This window comes from Apium graveolens, chromosome 6 (assembly GCF_009905375.1).
Source record: "Apium graveolens cultivar Ventura chromosome 6, ASM990537v1, whole genome shotgun sequence".
Taxonomy (NCBI): Eukaryota; Viridiplantae; Streptophyta; class Magnoliopsida; order Apiales; family Apiaceae; genus Apium; species Apium graveolens.
In genome coordinates, this window is record NC_133652.1 from 27538638 (window position 1) to 27557563 (window position 18926).

The window sequence follows — 18926 nt, forward strand, 5'->3', positions numbered from 1 at the left end:
AATTTCTCAATGGCTGAATAATTCAACTCAGCACCATGCAAAATTTTGCTGACATAGTATACGGGTTTCTGGACTTTCAGTTCCTCCTTAACCAACACCGCGCTCAAGGCGCTTTCTGAAACAGCCAAGTACAAGAATAAAACTTCACTCAGAACTGGCTTGGCCAACAACGGGGCCTGGCCCATATACTTCTTTAACTCTTCAAATGCCTTCTGATTTTCCTCACTCCATACAAAGTCTTTGATGTTCTTTAGTGACTTGAAGAATGACAAGCACTTGTCTCCTGACTTGGAGATGAATCGTCCTAGCGCAGCAACCCTTCCTGTGAGCTTCTGAACATCCTTGACAGTTTTTGGGGGTTCCATGTCCAGGATTGCCTTTATTTTATCGGGGTTAGCCTCAATTCCCCTCTTTGAGACCATCAATCCCAAGAATTTTCCAGATCCTACTCCGAAAGCACACTTCGTAGGATTCAACATCATCTTGTGGTACCTCAGGACCTCAAAAGCTTCCCTCAAATGGGTTATATGATCAGTCTTTACTAGACTCTTGACTAGCATGTCATCAACATAGACTTCCATAGTCTTCCCAATAAGATCCTTAAAAATTTTATTCACCAACCTCTGATAGGTGGCTCCTGCATTCTTGAGACCAAACGCCATAACAAGATAACAATAAACACCAAAGTCAGTGATAAATGATACCTTTGGAATGTCATTCTTATGCATTTTGATCTGGTTGTATCCGCTAAACCCATCCATGAAACTCAGCATCTCATGCCCAGCGGTGGCATCAATCAAAGTATCAATTCTAGGCAGCGGAAAACAGTCTTTGGGGCATGCATCATTCAGATCGGTGAAGTCTATACACATCCTCCACTTTCCATTAGCCTTCTTCACCATTACAGGGTTTGCTAACCACTCCGGAAATTGAATCTCCTCAATGAAATCGGCCTCTAAGAGCTTTTCCACTTCCTGCTTTATAGCCTCTTGTCTTTCCGGGGCAAAATTTCTTTTCTTTTGTTTCACTGTCTTCCGGCTTGGATCTACGTTTAGCTTGTGAGTAATCAACTCCGGGTCTATGCCTGGCATATCAGCTGCTGACCATGCAAACACATCACTATTTTCTTGCAAAAATTTCACTAACTTCCCTCTAAGGGGCTCCTCTAATGTGGCTCCAATGAAAGTCGTCCTCTCAGGATTCTCGGGGTCTAAAGGAACCGAGACCAATTCTTCTGCTGGCCTTCCTCTATTCTCATCATTTTCTCGAACATCCATATCTTCAATAGGAAGAACCTGCCCCCCGACTCCATCTGCCCTCAAAGAGGCCACATAACAGCTTCTAGCCATTTTTTGATCTCCTCTTTCTTCTCCAATCCCGTTTCGGGTGGGAAACTTCATGACTGAGTGGTAGGAAGAGGGAACTGCCTTGAAGGCATGTATCCCTGTTCTTCCCATGATAGCATTATAAGTCGAACTAGCCTTTACCACCACGAAATCCAGCATCTGCGTTGCTTGCCTTGGCTCCGTACCTATGGTGGTTGGCAATTTGATTATCCCTTCCACAGGACATTCTACTGCAGCAAATCCATATATCGGCATGTCGGTTGGTGTTAACTGGGAGTCGTTATACCCCATCCTTAGAAAGGTGTCGTGGAGCAAGATATCCACAGAAGCACCATTATCCACAAGGACCCTCTTAACCGGGCTATTTCCTATTATTGGTGTTATGACCAGCGGGTCGTCATGGGGAAACTTCACACCCTCTAGGTCGGAATCATCAAAAGCCAATGTTACTTCTGTCCTGGCCCTCTTCGGGGCTTCTCCAACAATATGCATAACCTCTCTAGTATATGCCTTTCTGGAATTTTTGGACAATCCAGCAGCAGTTGGACCTCCAAAGATCGTGTTTATCACAGGCCCTCGAGGTCTCGGCCCTCCATAAATGGTGTTTATAAATGGTCCTCTAGGCTGGGGGTTTCGCCCCTGATCGTCTTGGTCCCTCCTACGATCTTCAAAGTTCTTCCTTCCATTATTATTTCTGTCCCCTCCATCTCCAGTATACTTGTTCAATCTTCCTTTTCGAATCAAAAACTCAATTTCATCTTTCAATTGCCTACACTCATCGGTGTCATGGCCAACATCTTTGTGAAACCTGCAATACTTGCCCTTATCTAGCTTGGCGGGATCAGCCTTCAAGGGCTTAGGCCAGCGAATATCTCTGTCTTTCTCAATCTCCATCAAAATCTGACTTCTGGGAGCATTCAGCTTAGCGTATTCAGTGAACTTTTGCCCAGGTCCTCCCTTCTTGGGGGTTGAATCAGGGTTTTGTTCGGTTCTAGGATATTTGTCCTTAGCGATATACTCCAAATCAGTTTTTCGTTTCTTGCCTCCAGTGGGCTCATTACTTACTACGGTCTTCCTCATACTTTCTTCAACCTTGATATACTTCCCTGCCCTCTCTTGGAGCTGCAACATGCTCTCAGGGGGTCGTTTGGCCAAAGACATCTTGAAAAACTCATCCCTAGTTCCTTGTTGCAGTGCTATCATGGCTACCTTATCATCAAGGTCTGGGACTTTTAAAGCTTCCTTTGTAAAACGATTCAGGTAATCTCTTAAGGATTCCTTAGCTCCCTGCACAAGACTCATAAGAGATGCTGAACTTTTTTCATGGACTCTTCCACTGATGAATTGCTTAATAAAAGCCTGACTTAATTCTCTGAATGATCCAATAGAATTTGGGGGTAGGCGACTGTACCATCTTTGAGCCATACCCGACAGGGTTTGAGGGAAGGCCCGACATTTTATAGCATCATTCACAAGTTGCAGCAACAGTGCATTAGAGAATGTCCTAACATGATTAGCGGGGTCTCCCGTGCCATCATAGGCTTTGATAGTGGGCATCTTGAATTTCCTTGAGATATGGGCATTCATTATCTCTTCTGTGAAGGGTGGAGTTGGATCGTCAGGATCTCCAAGGGGAAGGAGATTGCTTGGATCAGTTCTTGGGACAGCAGCCCTTCTTCTTACCGGACCATCCAGGTCTATGATAGGAGGAGGATTTCTCCCCCTAGGAGGTATGTGGGGTCTAGTGGCTTGGTGAGCCTCCAAATCACGCCTCAGCCTTTGGATTTCAGCCTCATGAGCCCTGATCTTTTCCTGCACTTCTTGGGGATTCACCCCTGGGGTGCTTTGGGGGCGTTGCCTTCCATCGGCCATTGGCTCTTTTCCAGGACGCCTCCTTCTCGGGGCCACTTCATCATCCGAAGATTCGGAGTCTCTCTCAGTGTATGGACCAGAAAATTCCCGATCCTCAGGGATAGGATCCAAACCTCGTATATAGGGGGGCGACCGCCCTCGTGCTTCACTTCGCCCAGCATATCCGCTTCCTCCAACCTCAGGGTGAAGGGGCATCCCATAAGGGGGGTTAGTAGTAACAACAGTTGAATATTCATACCCGACGGGTCGAGAATTCACAGGTATATGTACTTGTTGAACTTGAGGATTCGTACCTTGAATAGTCGGGGGAGTTGTCCCTTGTGGCTGAGGTTGAGTTGCCCCTGTCTGGGCTTCCCCCTGAGTAGATGCATAAGTTGAATGGGGAGGAACCTCCACGGTTGATGAAATCACCTGGGTTGTCTCTGATGGTGTTCCTTCCTCTAGAGCTCCAATTGTTCTCCGTGTTCTCGCCATGGTTGTTGTTTTTCCCACAGACGGCGCCAAATGTTATGGATAAAAAGCTAAGGTTATTATTTGCTGTATTTATTACTAAGATTCGGGAGCTCAAGGCCTTTAATGGCTGCTCTCGTGCTTCGTGACTCAATCTGCCTTTACGAGATGCCTACGTATCTCTGTGAATTAGAGAATCAAGCCAAAAAACGTCGTTCTGATTTGTGGGGTGAGACCCCTTATATAGATGTTGGGAGTCCTTGAATTGGACTTGGTATAGGAGACCTGGTGGGCAAGTCTCATAGTTAGAATGGACTTTGGAGTCCTAGATAGTAGGAAACTGATTCCTTATCCTTTTAGGTCCCCTTAAGGCTAATCTATAAGGATTTATATCCTTATCAGGACTCTTCTCAATAGCTGATTTTTCCCTTATTAATTAATTACGAAATTAATTAATAATCAGGATTTTTGGGCCTTTTTTATTCCATCAGACCTGATCTGGTCCATCAGGCTTAACCTTTCTGGTCTGAATATCATACATCTTCTTATTGGGCCTATCAGCCCATTAATTATAAAATCAGGACTTATTTATCCCTATCAATACTGATATCAAATGTTTGAGTTGGAGGTCCCGGGTTCTATTTTTAGTACAAACCATATCATAGCAATTTTAACCTAAAATATATGAGAATAGTATTTTTAAAAAATTTCAACATAAAAGGGCAAATTGTAATTTGACACCATTAAAATGACTCAATTTGCCCATAATCCTCTTTTAATATATAGAAAGAGATAGTAAAAATATTTTTAGTTAGATTTATTTAATATATTTATAATAAATTTTTTATTTCATTTTTTATAATTTTATACTCGAAATCAAATCGATAAAATGGAACTGAAATTTTAAAAACCAAAATCAATTTGATGGATCAGTTGCACTTTCAATTTTAAAAATTGAGGACTTGTGGTTCCAGTTCCGATTTTATATAAAAATCAAATCGAACCGAGATTTGCTCTACCCTACTATAAAACTTAATAACGAAAAATCTCGTTAAATACATATTTTTTTGAATATTGACATATGTTGAAATAATATATTTTCAACATTTATAAATAAATAATTTTAAACATATTTATTTAACAAGATTTAACCGTAGTTACGATTTCTTTAATTAAATTTAAATAACTCATTTATTTCTTGAGATTTAAATATAGTTACATTTTCTTTAATAAAATCAATTTTATAATTTTTAAATTGTATCCAAACTTATTTCATATATTTATACTGTATTTGTAATTTGCATTAAGAAATATTTTAACAATTAATAAACGCAATAAAATTATATTTGTCCTTCTATATCATTGGATGTCCTTGAATTATAAAATAATAATTTTTTATTTTAATATTTTTGAACTACAAAATAGTTCCTTTTTCTGAAAATTATTACAAAATAGTCCCTAGTCAAAATTTTTATATTTTTGATATATATGTAATCAAAAAACAGTACAAATTTAGCAAAAAAAAAACAGTAGAAAAAAAATTAGTTTGAAATGAAAATGATAGGTGTGTGGCAAATACGTAAATTCAGTGGTCATAACTCCTGATTCTCCTAGCTTAAAAAACCACTTGCATTTACCCCCACAATCCACCATTTCTGCACAATCCACAAATCCTCAGCAAACCCAGACACAACAATATCATCATTTAAGGTTCATTATCGATGATACCATCTTACAATATCCGCACAAATACAAAACATCCATCTCCAATCATGTACTATGTACAAAAGCCTTAACGCAAAGATACACACATAAAAATTATACAGAGAGAAAGGAGACAGTTTCTGTAAATGCATCAGAATAAATCTGAGAATCATAAATTCAAGGAACCTCTCAAAATTGAAATCCCACATCACAGTACTAATTATATTCCGCCCCAAGAAATTGTTTTTTCAAATGAACATAATTTCAAGAACCCTAGTTCAAAAATCAAGAAACCTCTTATTACAACACCCCATCAAAGACCTAGTTATTTGATGTCTCAAACACCTTCAAATATCATTTCTCATTCTCAAAATCACCATTTCTCCAATACAATCATTTCACCAAAACCAACTTCTCTTTTATCTTCTTGTTGCTCTTTCTCATTTCTTGAACCTCTTTTAGCTTCAAAGACTAAAGCTTTAAGAATATCTTTTCTTCTTTTCTTGCCTTCTCTTTACTTCTTTTCATCAAATCAAATTATATCTTTAATTGTTTTCTCAGTTGTTCTTGTGATCACACTTAATCTTTCTTCGCCACGTTTTCCTTCAATTAGGTTGTTTCTTGCTAGGTCTTTTCCAATAAAGTTTGCATCTTTACCATCAAGAACTGCTCCAAAGCTTAATCCTCCAGTTGTTTGGTCAATTGGGTCGAAACCCAAGTTCGAGAAAAGGCCAAGTACAGGGTCTTGGGTGCAAATTCATAAAAATGGGGATGTTTATGAGGGTGAATTTTATAGAGGAAAGTGTTCTGGAAGTGGGGTTTATTACTATTATATGAGTGGAAGGTATGAGGGTGATTGGATTGATGAGAAGTATGATGGACATGGTGTCGAAACTTGGGCAAAAGGGAGCCGGTATAGAGGGCAGTATAGGCAGGGGTTGAGGCATGGATTTGGAGTGTATAGGTTTTACACTGGGGATGTTTATGCTGGAGAGTGGTGTAATGGGCAAAGCCATGGGTGTGGAGCTCATACGTGTGAAGACGGGAGTCGTTATGTTGGGGAATTTAAATGGGGCGTCAAGCACGGATTAGGCAGTTACCATTTCAGGTAAAGAAGAACTGCATCTAGATTTATGGATCATTATGTTTATTGATTTATGTCTAAATTTCGAACTAATGTAGTAAAGAGTACCCTTAATAGTTAAAAAAAAAGAGTACCCTTAATAGTTATGTTACTTTAACCATTAACCAGAAGCCTGTAAAGTAAACACATATGACAGATAAACTGTTGAGGTATTTTTCAACTCTTTGTACAGAAGAGAAGTGGTCAAGTAATCACATCACGTAAGCTTACTTCTAGAAGTGCTGAAAGTTAAAAACAGTGGACAATTATTGAAGAGAGTGGTTTAAGGCGTTTAATTGTGCATTTCTTATATATGTCACAAGTTAATTTCTGAAAATAGCAATAGGATTTAGGCAGAAACCTTTTTCCCCCCATCGGTTCTGATGGATGAAGTTAACAACATAGACTTTCTTTTTAACAGCACCTGGCCCTGGCTTCAAAAAAATTAATTAATCAACTGATCTTTCACAATATTCACAATTCACAAGTAACCACTAGACTTTCAAATAAACCATGCGGCCACGCCTAACCATTTAAGATTTTGAGTCTTCTTTATCACCTATAACGGTATATGAGAAACTGATGAGACTTAAGTTATGAACTTGGATGCGTACCCCAGAAGGTTAGGTTACTATAGGAGGAAATAGTGAAGTCTTACGTGGCTACACATCTTGATGCTTGCACTATATTCAATCAATATGTCTTGCAGATACTATCTGTATGCAAAGGAGTAGAACCTCAAATTATCATCATTAAGGTATAACCAGTGTTATCAAAGGCACATTTAATTGATCAATTAATGAGGCATGTTGCCTCGGCTGAATGAGGCGACTTTAAACAGGTGATTACACTTACCCTCGATTAGGCTATGGTGAGACGGTTGATTATCGCCAAAATTATTTTTTGTCTACATGTAATATAAATGAAGGGCATAAACATAGAAAGCCAGCAATTAAAAAGGATGGCCTTGAGCAGATGAAGCTATGATCCATGGCTCAAGACGCACGACTCTGGCTCTCTTTCTATCGTCCTTTGTGGCATTTTCTTGTCTTCGTACTTGTGTTTTCTTGCGCATCTTGCTCATTCTTTCAGATGCTTCTATGGATTGCTCTTCATCAATATAGTTTTTCCAGGACAAAAAATTTCCCGTTTTTATATTTTTTGCATGTATGAAACTTTTTAAATAATATTTTCTCTAGTATTTGATGTTCATCTATTCTCCACTTTTTGCACATAAATTTTCCTCCTAAATTTTTATATTTCTGGGCAATGTAATTTATCTTCACTCTTTATTTTAGGTGTCTGTATATATATATTTGTAAACCTGAACGAGTATCTTCAAATAGGCAAGCCCGACTTCTCAATTAATCTATAGAAGGCCCTTATCGCCATGCCTTTGGCCTTGAGTAAATAACTACAGGCAAAAAGATAAACCTGAAAGCAGGTTTTGGTTTAAATGAAATTTGATTAGACAGCACATTTTGTGATTCGTGCGGAATAAATTGTGATTTGTGATTAGACAGCACACTTTGGTTTATATGTAATTTTAAATTTAGTTTAGGTTATTGATATGTTTAGATTGGCATACTTTAGATATTTGGAGCGTGTGGTTACTTCTTGAACTGCACTACAATTACCATTTTTATCAGCAGCGATACTTGTAACATCCCTCCTGCTGTGGGCCTGTAGTGGGGCGATATTGGTATCAGTATGCAGAAATAGTGGATATAGTTGAACATTTGTCATATGTAGCAAAAAAAATTAAAGCATATTCTAGGTCAAAGTTGGCTAAGTCCTAGTGGGATACTGTTTTTGCAACTATACTTAAAACTGGTCCTTGTCAGAGTAGTTTAAAAATCCATTTCTCCTTGTATATTATTTCCTCTAAGTAATTCGTTGCATGATATGCAGAAATGGAGATGTATACGCTGGAGAATATTTTGCGGACAAAATGCATGGCTTCGGTGTTTACAGTTTTGCACATGGACATCGATATGAGGGGGCCTGGCACGAGGGAAGAAGGCAAGGGCTTGGTTTGTACACATTCAGAAATGGGGAGACTCAATCAGGTCACTGGGAGAGTGGAGTTCTCAATGTTCCCAGTACGCCAGGTTCTACTCCTGGATCTCCTGTTGCTGTTAGTGGTTCCAGAGTTCTTAATGCAGTTCAGGTATATTTTATAACGATCTCTTGCGAAGTTTCACTGCTTACATGTCCCCTTTTCACTTTATTTGACTTCAAAAAGAAGGGAAAACAAGTAGCTTGAGAGGATACGGGAATCAATTTTTTTTTTAATTGTGAGGAGTGATGGGGGTTGATGTATATTTCTCCTGTCTTTTTAATATAGTTTCATAAATACTCTATTAGTCTTGGTGTGTTTACTTATAAATTACCCATCCTTCAATTAGGATTTTGGAGACTTTTGCTACTAAACTCTTTAATATGGCTTACACCTATCAGGAAGCAAGACTTGCTGCTGAGAGAGCAGCTACTGCAGCAAAGGTTGAGGATAAGGTGAACAGAGCTGTTGCAGCGGCCAACAGAGCTGCCACTGCAGCAAGAGTAGCAGCTGTGAGGGCAGTCCAAAACCAAATACACCAACAGAACAGTGATGAGAATGTGCCACTGTCAATCATAAGAGAAACTGGTGATAGTAAAAGACAAAAATATGCTGTCTAATTTTTCTTTACAAGTTTCCATGTTGACCTTGTTATCTTCCAAACTTCAAAGTTCTTGAGACAAATAGAAATGGTGTGGCTTTAGGTGAAACCCCTATTTTGTTTTTGTCCTTGTCCATGAAGAGTTTCTGCGGAAGGTGCAAACTTGGAACCACAATTAGCTGAAGGCTGATTGAGGAGCAAGATGATGTTCCTTCATTTTCCGGCTTAGGTGTTACTCACATGGGTGGTGAAGGTCAATGAGTGAAGTGCTTTGAGTATAGTTTTGGTTATGTTTTTTATTTACCCTTACTCCTGAATGTTGTATATGTATATGTATTTGTGTGATTATAATGGTATTACTTGTACCACCAGAAAATGTAGAAGAAGATTAAAATCAGAAAAAAGAAAGAGCAGTCTAGACATGTTTACTTTATGGATTACTTGTCTTTGTGAAGCCACCTTTCGCCTCAGTTTTACATAGATTCCAGCATTTTCGAAGTTTATACTATAATTATTTTCACATAACAGTAGATTGCTAAATCAAACTACAATGCAAAGCTAAGAGGTTGTGTGCCTTTCAACTTCCAAACTATTCCATCTTGGAATTTTTCTCATGTCTGAAGTTTGTCGTCTATAAAATCTAGGTAAAATGCTGCATAGGAGATATTCCTTGTGTCAGCACTTGGCAACACAATAACTGAATAACACAAGCTTCCCAGGTATCTGCTCTTATCAATAATTTAAACTCCTTATGGAGAGGATTCTAGCAAATATGCACAAGACTACATAGCCATTAACGCTGTACTGATGATTCGCAACAATGGCTTTCACTATAAAATTTTCCACTTAACATTTATTACTTTGTTAGTCAGTTGAGTGATCCACAAGCTGTAGGTTTAGGGAGCCCAAAGAAATTGCTATTTAGCATTTAGGGCCTGTTTGTTTGGTTATTTATAAGTTACTTCTGTCTTATAAGCCCGTAACAACTTATCGCAACTTATCGATGAGTATTTAGACTCAACTTATAAGCTAAATTTACAACTTATAAGCTAAATTTACAACTTATAAGTTAATGACGTACTTTTTTTCAACTTATTTTAACTTTTTGTCTTTTTATTAACTTTAAATTTAAAATATATGTTTTAAATGTTAATCTAATTTAAAATTTATGAATTGAGGTATTTTTTTAACTCATTTAAGTTAAAAAAATTCCGACTTATAACTAAAATTATCCAAACACTTATATAACTTATAAGTGTTCATTTACTTGTCGCTTTTAAGTTACTTATTCATTTTAAGTTATAAGTTACTTATTTTAAAATTTCCCAAAGGGACACTTAATCATATTAACAGTGCAGGTAACTTAACCTACTGCATGTCAGTACAGTGCAATAAGTTTAGATGAAATAAGCATCAGGCTAGGTGCACGGTAAAGCAAAACTAAGGCTAGAGCATCAAATAAAAGCAAAATAAAATTGGTAGGTGTAATCGTGTAGAGTAACCACGACTAAGCCAAAATGACTATTTAAAAAAGGAGAGACAAAATTTCTAGAAGACACCATTCTATAAGCAAAAACAAAGTAAACATCGCAATAGTCTCAATTCCAAAATAAATATTATCATTCAATCATCTAAACAACATGAATCCCAAACAAATTTGCTAATGAAAATTACGATGTCTGCATACAAGACTCGAATAGAAAGGCATTAACACACGTCATGCTAGTACAACTATCTTCAACTCTCGGTTTGTTCCCTCAGCCTTCTAATTGTGCTGCGAACAGTAACGGCAGCAGCAGTGCTGTTGCACAAAAACGAAGAAATATTAAAACACTTTTAAGTTGCAAGCAAAAAATGGAAAATACAAATAATCAAGAGTATAATTACTTCAAGGTGTATGCACCACCCGCTTTGACTTTGCCACAGTCCTTGCAGCCCCATATTCCAACTGCCTTTCTCTTCACTGCATACTGCAATTTGTAATAGATGAAGTCAAGACTCGTACCATGATTTAAAAACTATGTAAATCATAGAGCATAGGAATGATAAACATGTCACAAAATCATAAATATTAATTTCTTTTTGGCACAGCATGTACATTGTAGAACTCATGCCTACACAAAGTTTACATGAACAGAGCTAGAGTAAAAGAGCCACGCACCAGATGGTGCAGCTGAAAATTGTTATAAGAAAAGGCACCTTCATAAATAGAAGTTTATATTAGAATCCAATACCTTTCCACAAAATTCACAGAAATATCTGCTGTGCTGTGATACTTCCATCTTCTTGATCTGCTTTCGCAGACTGGCACCATAACGTGTACCTGTAACCAATTGCAATGATAGAAAAATTAGAACTTGCTAAAATGAGAAAATAACAGAACAATTAATAATATAACCGAATAATCATCTTAGCATGTGAGAGAACAACTTAATACAAAGCCAAAGTTGATTAAACTGTCCACTCTGTCCCAGAAAAATAACAATTTGTAAATGTAATCACTACTCAAATCAACACCATAATTTAAGACACATTACACTAAACTAAAATAAGCAACAGCCATAGTCACTCACCATACTTGCCAACAATACCGGCCTTCTTTGTCCTCTTGGTCTGAAAGACATTAACAGTATTAGCAGTGTATTTAGAATAAAAGAAATATAAAGTAATAAAAAATACAATGTAGCAATAGACGATACAAAGTAACGTGAAGTGGAAAATATTACAAATTAAAACATTATATACGAGGGGTCTGACAAAATAAACTTAAATCTAGACTGCGCGAAGTCCAATTAGAAGGATTTGTAACCGAAAAATGAATTCATAACTGAAGTGGGGTGACTATAATTTTAATTCAGTATCTTAGTTTTTAGGTTATAATCCTCATCTCAGCCACCTTAAGATCTTAATTGATAATTATCAATGGTGTAAATAGTTATAAACTTAACAGCATCAAATCATATAAAACGAGGCATGAATTGAAGATATATATATTATAACACAGATCCAATTAATAAAGGGAGAGAGAGAGAGAGAGAGGGAGAGGGAGAGGAGAGAGGATAGTACCATCTTAGCTGAATTGCAAGAAAGGAGAGCCGAAAATGAAAAGGGAAAGAGGCGGCTGGAGCTGCTTATACAGAGAAGTGTACCAAAAACCCTAGGTTTTGCTCATATAAACTGATTTAAAGGCTCAGGCCAGCTTGGGCGGGTTGGATATTAGTTGGGCCTTATGAGGACTACTTTATATGATGGGCTTTGACTCGTGGTGGCCTTTTCAATTTTTCCTTTCTTTCAAATTTCGGAATAATAATAATATTATCATTTAATGTAAAATATATAATTTCTCTTTGGTCAGCAGCGAATTTTTTTAATTAATAAACTATAGCGAATATAAATTTCTGATATTTTTTTTAGAAAAATTAATCATATAGCTGATGGACATGTAAGTTGTCAAAGAAATATTAGCAACAAGCTTCATAATAAAACAAAATAAAAATTAAATATATATTTTTTTTAAGTTTTAAAACCCAATATTATTCAAAAAAAAACAAATTTATATTACAATATATTAACACCAATATTATTCAAAATAATCAAATTTAAATCATAATTTATTATTTTTTTTGTCGGGCACAGTCCATTAATGATTAAAGAAAAAAGCTTTAAAAACTTATAATTTTGTATAATTGTTGCTTATATAGAGTTTCCGTAAATTTAATTTGCTGGACGACCGGCCACAACTGGAGAATTTGTTCTCTCAGATTATATAGTGCCCCTTTCATTTCTCCAGCAAGACTAGAGGCTAGAGCTGCTGCCCTTTCATGTACAGATAACTCAGCTTAGTATAATTTGAATAATTTGTGACCATTTTTTGAGAAGTTCAAAATTGAAATAATCACTCGCTTTATGTTTAAAGTTAAAGGCATTACCTGTATATGTAATATGTAATGCTATTAGTATATGAAATCTTCTGTGGACTTGCATAAACTTTGCCTTATTGATGATAGTAGTATATTGGGCAACCAAATTAAACAAACCTAAAATTTCTTATCCAAAAAAATTATACACTGGCACGCATAAAAGCTTATCTCAGATCACCATGTAATTGGGGCATTCATAAACATAAACTTCCTGTCAATCTAACTCAATACACAATCTAGACTTAATATTACCGAAACCAACTACTGGAATTTGTAACCAAACTATCAAAGAAGAAAGAAGCGAGATGCTAACAATCCAGCATTACATAATGTATAGATAACAGTTTTTTTATTGTGTACAGGAGAAGTCCAAATCCAATACCCTCATACATATTGTCTGTAATGTGTTTTTAGTTTCTGAGACACTTTCTTAGATGCAACAATGAGAAAGAAGTACTTCACATGCTGGGAATAAATGGATCACTTGCAATTTTAACAAGTACATAAACATACATCATCTACACGTCCACTGAGTTGACTGTGAACTGAATCTCCATTTATAGTAAGAAGATATCAGTTTAAGTCATATACTCAATAAAATGCTTTAAAAATCCGTCTGTCACCCGGACTCTTCATTTTGCCTCGAGTACCCGTGTCGGACACTTGACACTTGAATATGGGTATGGACACTTGAACACTTATTTTAGGCCAAAAACATGTAAAATTTTCAAAAAAAAGTTGTTGAGTCGAACGCTTGAACACGTATTCATGTTGGACACTTCCAGCCGAGGTCTTGCCACAAAGAATTCCTACAAATTTTCTGTTTCCACAAGAATTCTGCAGAAGTTTAGATCAGTATTACTACAATAATAACAGAGAATTGAAAATGTAACTCTGTCATGCACATACCACTGATCATCCACTTGACTCGGAAGATCTTTATGACATTCTGCTGCCATGTGCTGCAATGTGTATAAAAATTTCAGCAATACCAGAACAGAACTATCTATTTGATTAGGGCACATAAAAGATAATTTTTCTTACCAGTTAATTTTCTACCAAATCAAAAGTATCTACCAAGTTTGATTCTCTTGGCTGGTACAGAATTTTTTCAAACATGCCACCGAGCTTATCATTACGTTGAAACATCTCTTCCAAAATCTTATCTTCAAATACCTTATCTGGTATATTTTCCTTGCAGACCATGCCGTCCTTGGAAGAAAAAACCATGTCTGAGAATCGGTCCTTCTGAATTTGTCGCTTGTATTTGTCAACCTCCATCTTCCCTGCAATGAGATGGTAAGTGTAAACAATCTTCTTCTGGCCAATTCGGTATGCTCGACTTATTGCTTGCCTTTCCACAGAAGGATTCCACACTACATCTAAGAAAACAACTCTGGAAGCCCCCACAAGATGTATGCCTTCAGAGCAAGCCTTTATTGATGCCAAAAGTACCCTAACTTTGCTTTTGGGATCATTGAGAGCAGTAATTAAAGATTGGCGCTGCTTTGGTTCAAGACTTCCATGCATATATAGCACTTCTCTTCCTTCAAGCCACTTGTATTGAGTCTGGAGCTGTTCTTTGATGAAGATTAACGGGTCGATAAATTGACTAAAAATCAGTACCTTTTCATTTAATGCCTCACTCAACCTACAAAGTTCAATCACAAATTTCGTTTTTGCACCAGAATAAGGATCTTTTTTTAGCTTCTCAAGCCTATCTTTATAAGCTGAGAATTGTTGCTCCTGAAACCAACAGTCAGGTAAGAGTGAGGGATGCACAGAAACTACAGACATTACATGTGAAAATTGCAGGTAGTTGTTTCTCTGATCCTTTGGTTTGACCAAATCGGCCAATAAATCTATTAGCATTTTCTGCAAATCTGTTGGCCGCAAAAGAATCATGGCATCATTCAAACCAGGACAGTTTTCTTGAAGTATTCTTCCCTTATGTACATGTACGAAAGGACTAATAGTTTCTTTCAGTAGCTTCAGTTTTTTGGTCAAAGAAGCCCATTCAGATTTTGTTGTCTTGCAAAATTTGGGGTTCACTAAACGCAAGGTATTATATAGTTCCTTGAAATTATTTTGAAAGGGAGTTCCTGACAGAATGATGCGCCTATCTGTCTCAACCTCAAACAAAGACCGATAAAGATAGCTTCCGTTATTCCGAGGTGTGTGTCCTTCATCAAGGACCAAAAGAGTAGGAAGCTTGAGAAGAGATTTCCCCATTTGCTGTACTACAGGATTGCAGTCGCCAACTTTTCTTGTCTCAGCTCCTACAAGTTTCTCAAACAAGCCATAGGTTATTCCTAGAATGCTTTTGTCCAATTTCCAAGAAAATAACTTCACTAAGCGAGTAATAGTTTCATTGTTCTTGCTGCCCCTTCCTTTCTTTGACAAGCCTATAGCTGCTGCATTTTCCTGGCCCGAGAACTCCAAGTTGTTCAGATTGTGAAATGGTATATTTACATTCCATTTTTTGAACTCCTCTTCCCAAGTAAGAAGCAAGCTCTTAGGAGCTATAATTACTGGCCTAGAGTCTGGGTACATCTTCATGAATGATTGAAGAAATATAAGAGTAAGGCGAGTTTTTCCTGTACCAGGGGCATGCGATATTATGCATCCAGAACCAGAACTAGAGAGGGGCTTCTGCAACTTCTCGATGACAGTTCCCCCAGCAATATTCTTCCAGATAAATTCAAACCCTTCACGCTGGTGTTCATACATGGTGTTCCTAGTCCCTGGTATCAAATCCCAGACAGTTCCTGAAGTTCTGTAACTTTCAGAAGCATGATTTTCAGCACCAGTGACTTGGAAGTGATCCAGAGAAAATGGGCATTCTGCTTCAACACCAGAACTCTTATCACGCCTTCTTGAAGAAGGCTTGCTCTATACACAAAAAAGTTCATAATGAATATATCAAGAACACTTTTAAGCACACTGTCTAATAACCCAAAGTAGATGGTTGAAAGTAAAAAAAAAACATTAGCTAAAAGGACAAAACAATTTGACCAATTGATAAATGCTACTTTAAATTACTTAAACTGAATGTTGGTTGTTATAGGAACTGCTTGTCAATACATAAGAAGAATTAGTAGATTAATTTATTAGTATCATAAGATGCTCCCATTTATCAAATAAGAGGCTTTTCATACTGAAAAATCAATTCAGCATATTAAACTAGATACATGAACTGGCAAATTACTTACAAGAGGAGGAAGGATGTATCTGATCTCTCGCTCCACGTGTGAACAAAATTTGCACACAGTTCCGACTTCTTCTTTAAAAACAAGATGATGGATGCCTTGACTACAAAGAGTAGCGCCACCGGTTTGTGTCCTGATGAGAGCACCATTATCAACATCCTCCTGTGTATGGTCAAACGAACGATGCAATATGAATGAACTGATTTTGATAAATTATTGCTTAGTATTTAGACCAGTGGCCTGAAAAGAAATATCTTAAATAATAGAATTCTAAATCTCACACACTTTCATTGGAACATTATACAAACTAAAACGTAAACCACTTGTTTGTTCTACGGTATCTGCTAACCGTGTAACCTTGCTGTCAAGTATTATTCTCTTAAACAAACATATACAGTTCAAGAGTCGAGACACAGACAAAATGAGTTGCATATGAAAACAGCAAAAGGTAAGACAAATAAAATTACTTCATTAACCACACCATGAATGAAATCGCTTAAACTGAATGATCAAGACTTGTGCTTGCTAGATGCACGGTGCTACTTTAGTGAATACTTACCAAGGGAGCGGAACCAATCTGTTCTGAAGTAAGGTGCATATCCATTTCTGCAAACAACCTATCAACTTCTTTCTCAAACTCCGATTTCTCCACTGGTTTCGAATCTTCATCTGTAAACCTGAACTTGTAAACAGATATTTCTTTCACAGGTTCTATTCCATGGGAGGCAGCAAAATTTTCAAGCTGATCTTCTCCCACATCCAATAGAGAATTAGCAAGAATCTGACTAACATTTTTTGCATTCAATGCCACAACCTTATCTGTGTTTTTTCCGGTTGTCATTGGAATAATTTGGTTTTCCGCACTTTCTTTACACACATATTCTGCACAACTTTCGTTGTCATCATCACCACTCTTGGAAGAAAAACTCATCTCATCAAACTCCGCAGGTGGAAGAGGATTAATAATGTTTATTGGATTTATGTTCATCGTTCCAGTCTTGTTAACTGAACTTGATCGAACATGCTTTGCCACACCTTGAGAGTCTGCACTCTTTAGTTCACTCTTAACACTGCTCTCCTTAATTTTAATTCCGACATTTCTTTCCTTCTTTGAAGTACCAGACCTGTTATCACTTTCATTATCTGAAAAAGAGCCTCTCTTTCTATTCCCATTCATCTGCTGATCTTTTACCACTTTATCTCCTACCTTTTCCTTTCCCGAATGACTAACTCTAACATCATCTCTTCCTTTCTTCCTCTTATCATCGTTGCGATCATCAACAACAATATCATTATCATCGTCAACAACATTATTATCTTGTTTACTCAAAGAATTATCATAAACAAACGATTCATTACTAGCTTCGTGCTTTTTTCCCTCAACAAACTTAAGAACGTCCATACCTTTTTTTAAAATATGTGCATGTTCACCATCTCCCTCAATTTTCACAAATTTCGCATTAGGAGCATTAAAAACCTCACATATAATTTTCAAATCTCCTTCATCTTCAATCAAATTACACTCTTCTTTGATGTTCATCCTCAAATCATCCATTTTCGATTCTGCCTTCTCCGCATGATCTACACTCATGCTACTTCTTTTCTCATCTTTTATAGATTTTAAAAATCTGGAACTCTTACATTTCTTGCCACTCACTCCGCTCAAATCTCGATCATCATGCACATCAATGCATTCAACTAGAGACACCCCATTAGACTCCTGCTCAGAATCTTGGGCTCCAGCGGTTCTAAGTCTCTTTCTTTTTACCTTTGAAGAGCAAGTGGCTCTCACTCGCTTGCTTACAGAATTCTCACTGCCATCCAACTGCACCTAATCAATCATCAAGCAAAAGGCATATCAATACATAAGAACATGAAAATTAACATACAGTAGGGTTGTAATTGGACCAACCCCGGAGCACAAGCGGGTGATGCTACCGAATCGGAGCACCACTAAAAAAAGCGATTCAGGGGACGCATTCATTTTACTCAAAGGCACCAAATATTTTTTTTGAAACACAGAGCATAATATTAAAATAAGTAAGTTACAACTTAAAATAAATAAGTAACTTAATAAGTAGCTGAATTATATAAGTGTTTGGATAATCTTACCAATAAGTCAATTTTTTTTATTTAAATTAATTAAAATAAATAATTTTTAAATTTAATTATCTTATTTCGTGAATTTTAGATTAGCTTAACATTTTAAAAAATATTTTTTAAAACTTAAGTTAATAAAAAGGCGAAAAATCAATATAAGTTGAAAAAAATTACGTTGATACTAATATTTATCTGCTTATAAGTCAAAAATCTGACTTATAAATTGGGGGACAAACACTCGTCGATAAGTACTTACGGACTTATAAGTCCCTAAGTAACTTATATATCGATCGCCAAACAGGCCAATAGTGTAGCATCTCTTGCATGAGGGAGAAATTTTGTTTTTTCAAGTTGAAAAATCTTTGTGAGGGTTACATTTGAAATTAAAAAGGCTATTGAGATATTTAGTTAAAAGTTGTGAAGAAAATCATGAGATATTTAGTTCAAAGTTATGAAAAAATGATTTTCGAATGTCACAATTGTTTGTAAAATTTTGTTAATTATGATCTGCGCGGAAATAATTTTTTTAAGGCTAAAATTGA

At 36.7% G+C, this 18926-nt stretch overlaps 3 protein-coding genes across 4 annotated transcripts; 1 reads left to right on the forward strand and 2 right to left on the reverse strand.

Moving 5' to 3' along the window:
• The first annotated feature begins 5288 nt into the window (after positions 1 to 5288).
• LOC141666838 (uncharacterized) lies at positions 5289 to 9588 on the forward strand. Its single transcript, XM_074473049.1, has 3 exons — positions 5289 to 6480; positions 8407 to 8665; positions 8956 to 9588. The coding sequence occupies exons 1-3, from the start codon at positions 5519 to 5521 to the stop codon at positions 9172 to 9174; spliced, it is 1440 nt and encodes a 479-aa protein (XP_074329150.1). The 5' UTR covers positions 5289 to 5518; the 3' UTR covers positions 9175 to 9588.
• A 1112-nt stretch (positions 9589 to 10700) lies between these two features.
• Positions 10701 to 12336, reverse strand: LOC141663534 (large ribosomal subunit protein eL43). Its single transcript, XM_074469297.1, has 5 exons — positions 12222 to 12336; positions 11729 to 11768; positions 11390 to 11478; positions 11043 to 11125; positions 10701 to 10956 (listed from the first exon to the last, which is right to left on the reverse strand). The coding sequence occupies exons 1-5, from the start codon at positions 12222 to 12224 to the stop codon at positions 10893 to 10895; spliced, it is 279 nt and encodes a 92-aa protein (XP_074325398.1). The 5' UTR covers positions 12225 to 12336; the 3' UTR covers positions 10701 to 10892.
• A 1048-nt stretch (positions 12337 to 13384) lies between these two features.
• LOC141667703 (SNF2 domain-containing protein CLASSY 3-like) lies at positions 13385 to 18291 on the reverse strand. Of its 2 annotated transcripts, none has more exons than XM_074474299.1 (6): positions 18197 to 18291; positions 16844 to 18115; positions 16288 to 16446; positions 14120 to 15967; positions 13985 to 14037; positions 13385 to 13895 (listed from the first exon to the last, which is right to left on the reverse strand). In XM_074474299.1, the coding sequence occupies exons 1-4, from the start codon at positions 18266 to 18268 to the stop codon at positions 14123 to 14125; spliced, it is 3348 nt and encodes a 1115-aa protein (XP_074330400.1). In that variant the 5' UTR covers positions 18269 to 18291; the 3' UTR covers positions 13385 to 13895; positions 13985 to 14037; positions 14120 to 14122. The 2 variants fall into 2 exon arrangements, with proteins under 2 accessions (XP_074330400.1, XP_074330399.1); XM_074474298.1 differs by having other exon boundaries at positions 13385 to 13912.
• Positions 18292 to 18926: the final 635 nt, after the last annotated feature.

What these genes read in the sequence shown, in the direction of transcription:
- LOC141663534 (XM_074469297.1), bottom strand. An exon ending in TCTGTGAATTTTGTGGAAAG is followed by an intron (nt 11,126 to 11,389) that starts GTATTGGATTCT and finishes TACAAATTGCAG; the next exon opens with TATGCAGTGAAGAGAAAGGC. An exon ending in GGTGGTGCATACACCTTGAA is followed by an intron (nt 10,957 to 11,042) that starts GTAATTATACTC and finishes TTTGTGCAACAG; the next exon opens with CACTGCTGCTGCCGTTACTG.
- LOC141667703 (XM_074474299.1), bottom strand. Translation starts at nt 18,268, where the DNA reads ATGAATGCGTCCCCTGAATCGCTTTTTTTAGTGGTGCTCCGATTCGGT. An exon ending in AGATTGGTTCCGCTCCCTTG is followed by an intron (nt 16,447 to 16,843) that starts GTAAGTATTCAC and finishes GACCATACACAG; the next exon opens with GAGGATGTTGATAATGGTGC. An exon ending in GATACATCCTTCCTCCTCTT is followed by an intron (nt 15,968 to 16,287) that starts GTAAGTAATTTG and finishes TTTTGTGTATAG; the next exon opens with AGCAAGCCTTCTTCAAGAAG.
- LOC141666838 (XM_074473049.1), top strand. Translation starts at nt 5,519, where the DNA reads ATGCATCAGAATAAATCTGAGAATCATAAATTCAAGGAACCTCTCAAA. An exon ending in TTAGGCAGTTACCATTTCAG is followed by an intron (nt 6,481 to 8,406) that starts GTAAAGAAGAAC and finishes CATGATATGCAG; the next exon opens with AAATGGAGATGTATACGCTG. An exon ending in GAGTTCTTAATGCAGTTCAG is followed by an intron (nt 8,666 to 8,955) that starts GTATATTTTATA and finishes TACACCTATCAG; the next exon opens with GAAGCAAGACTTGCTGCTGA.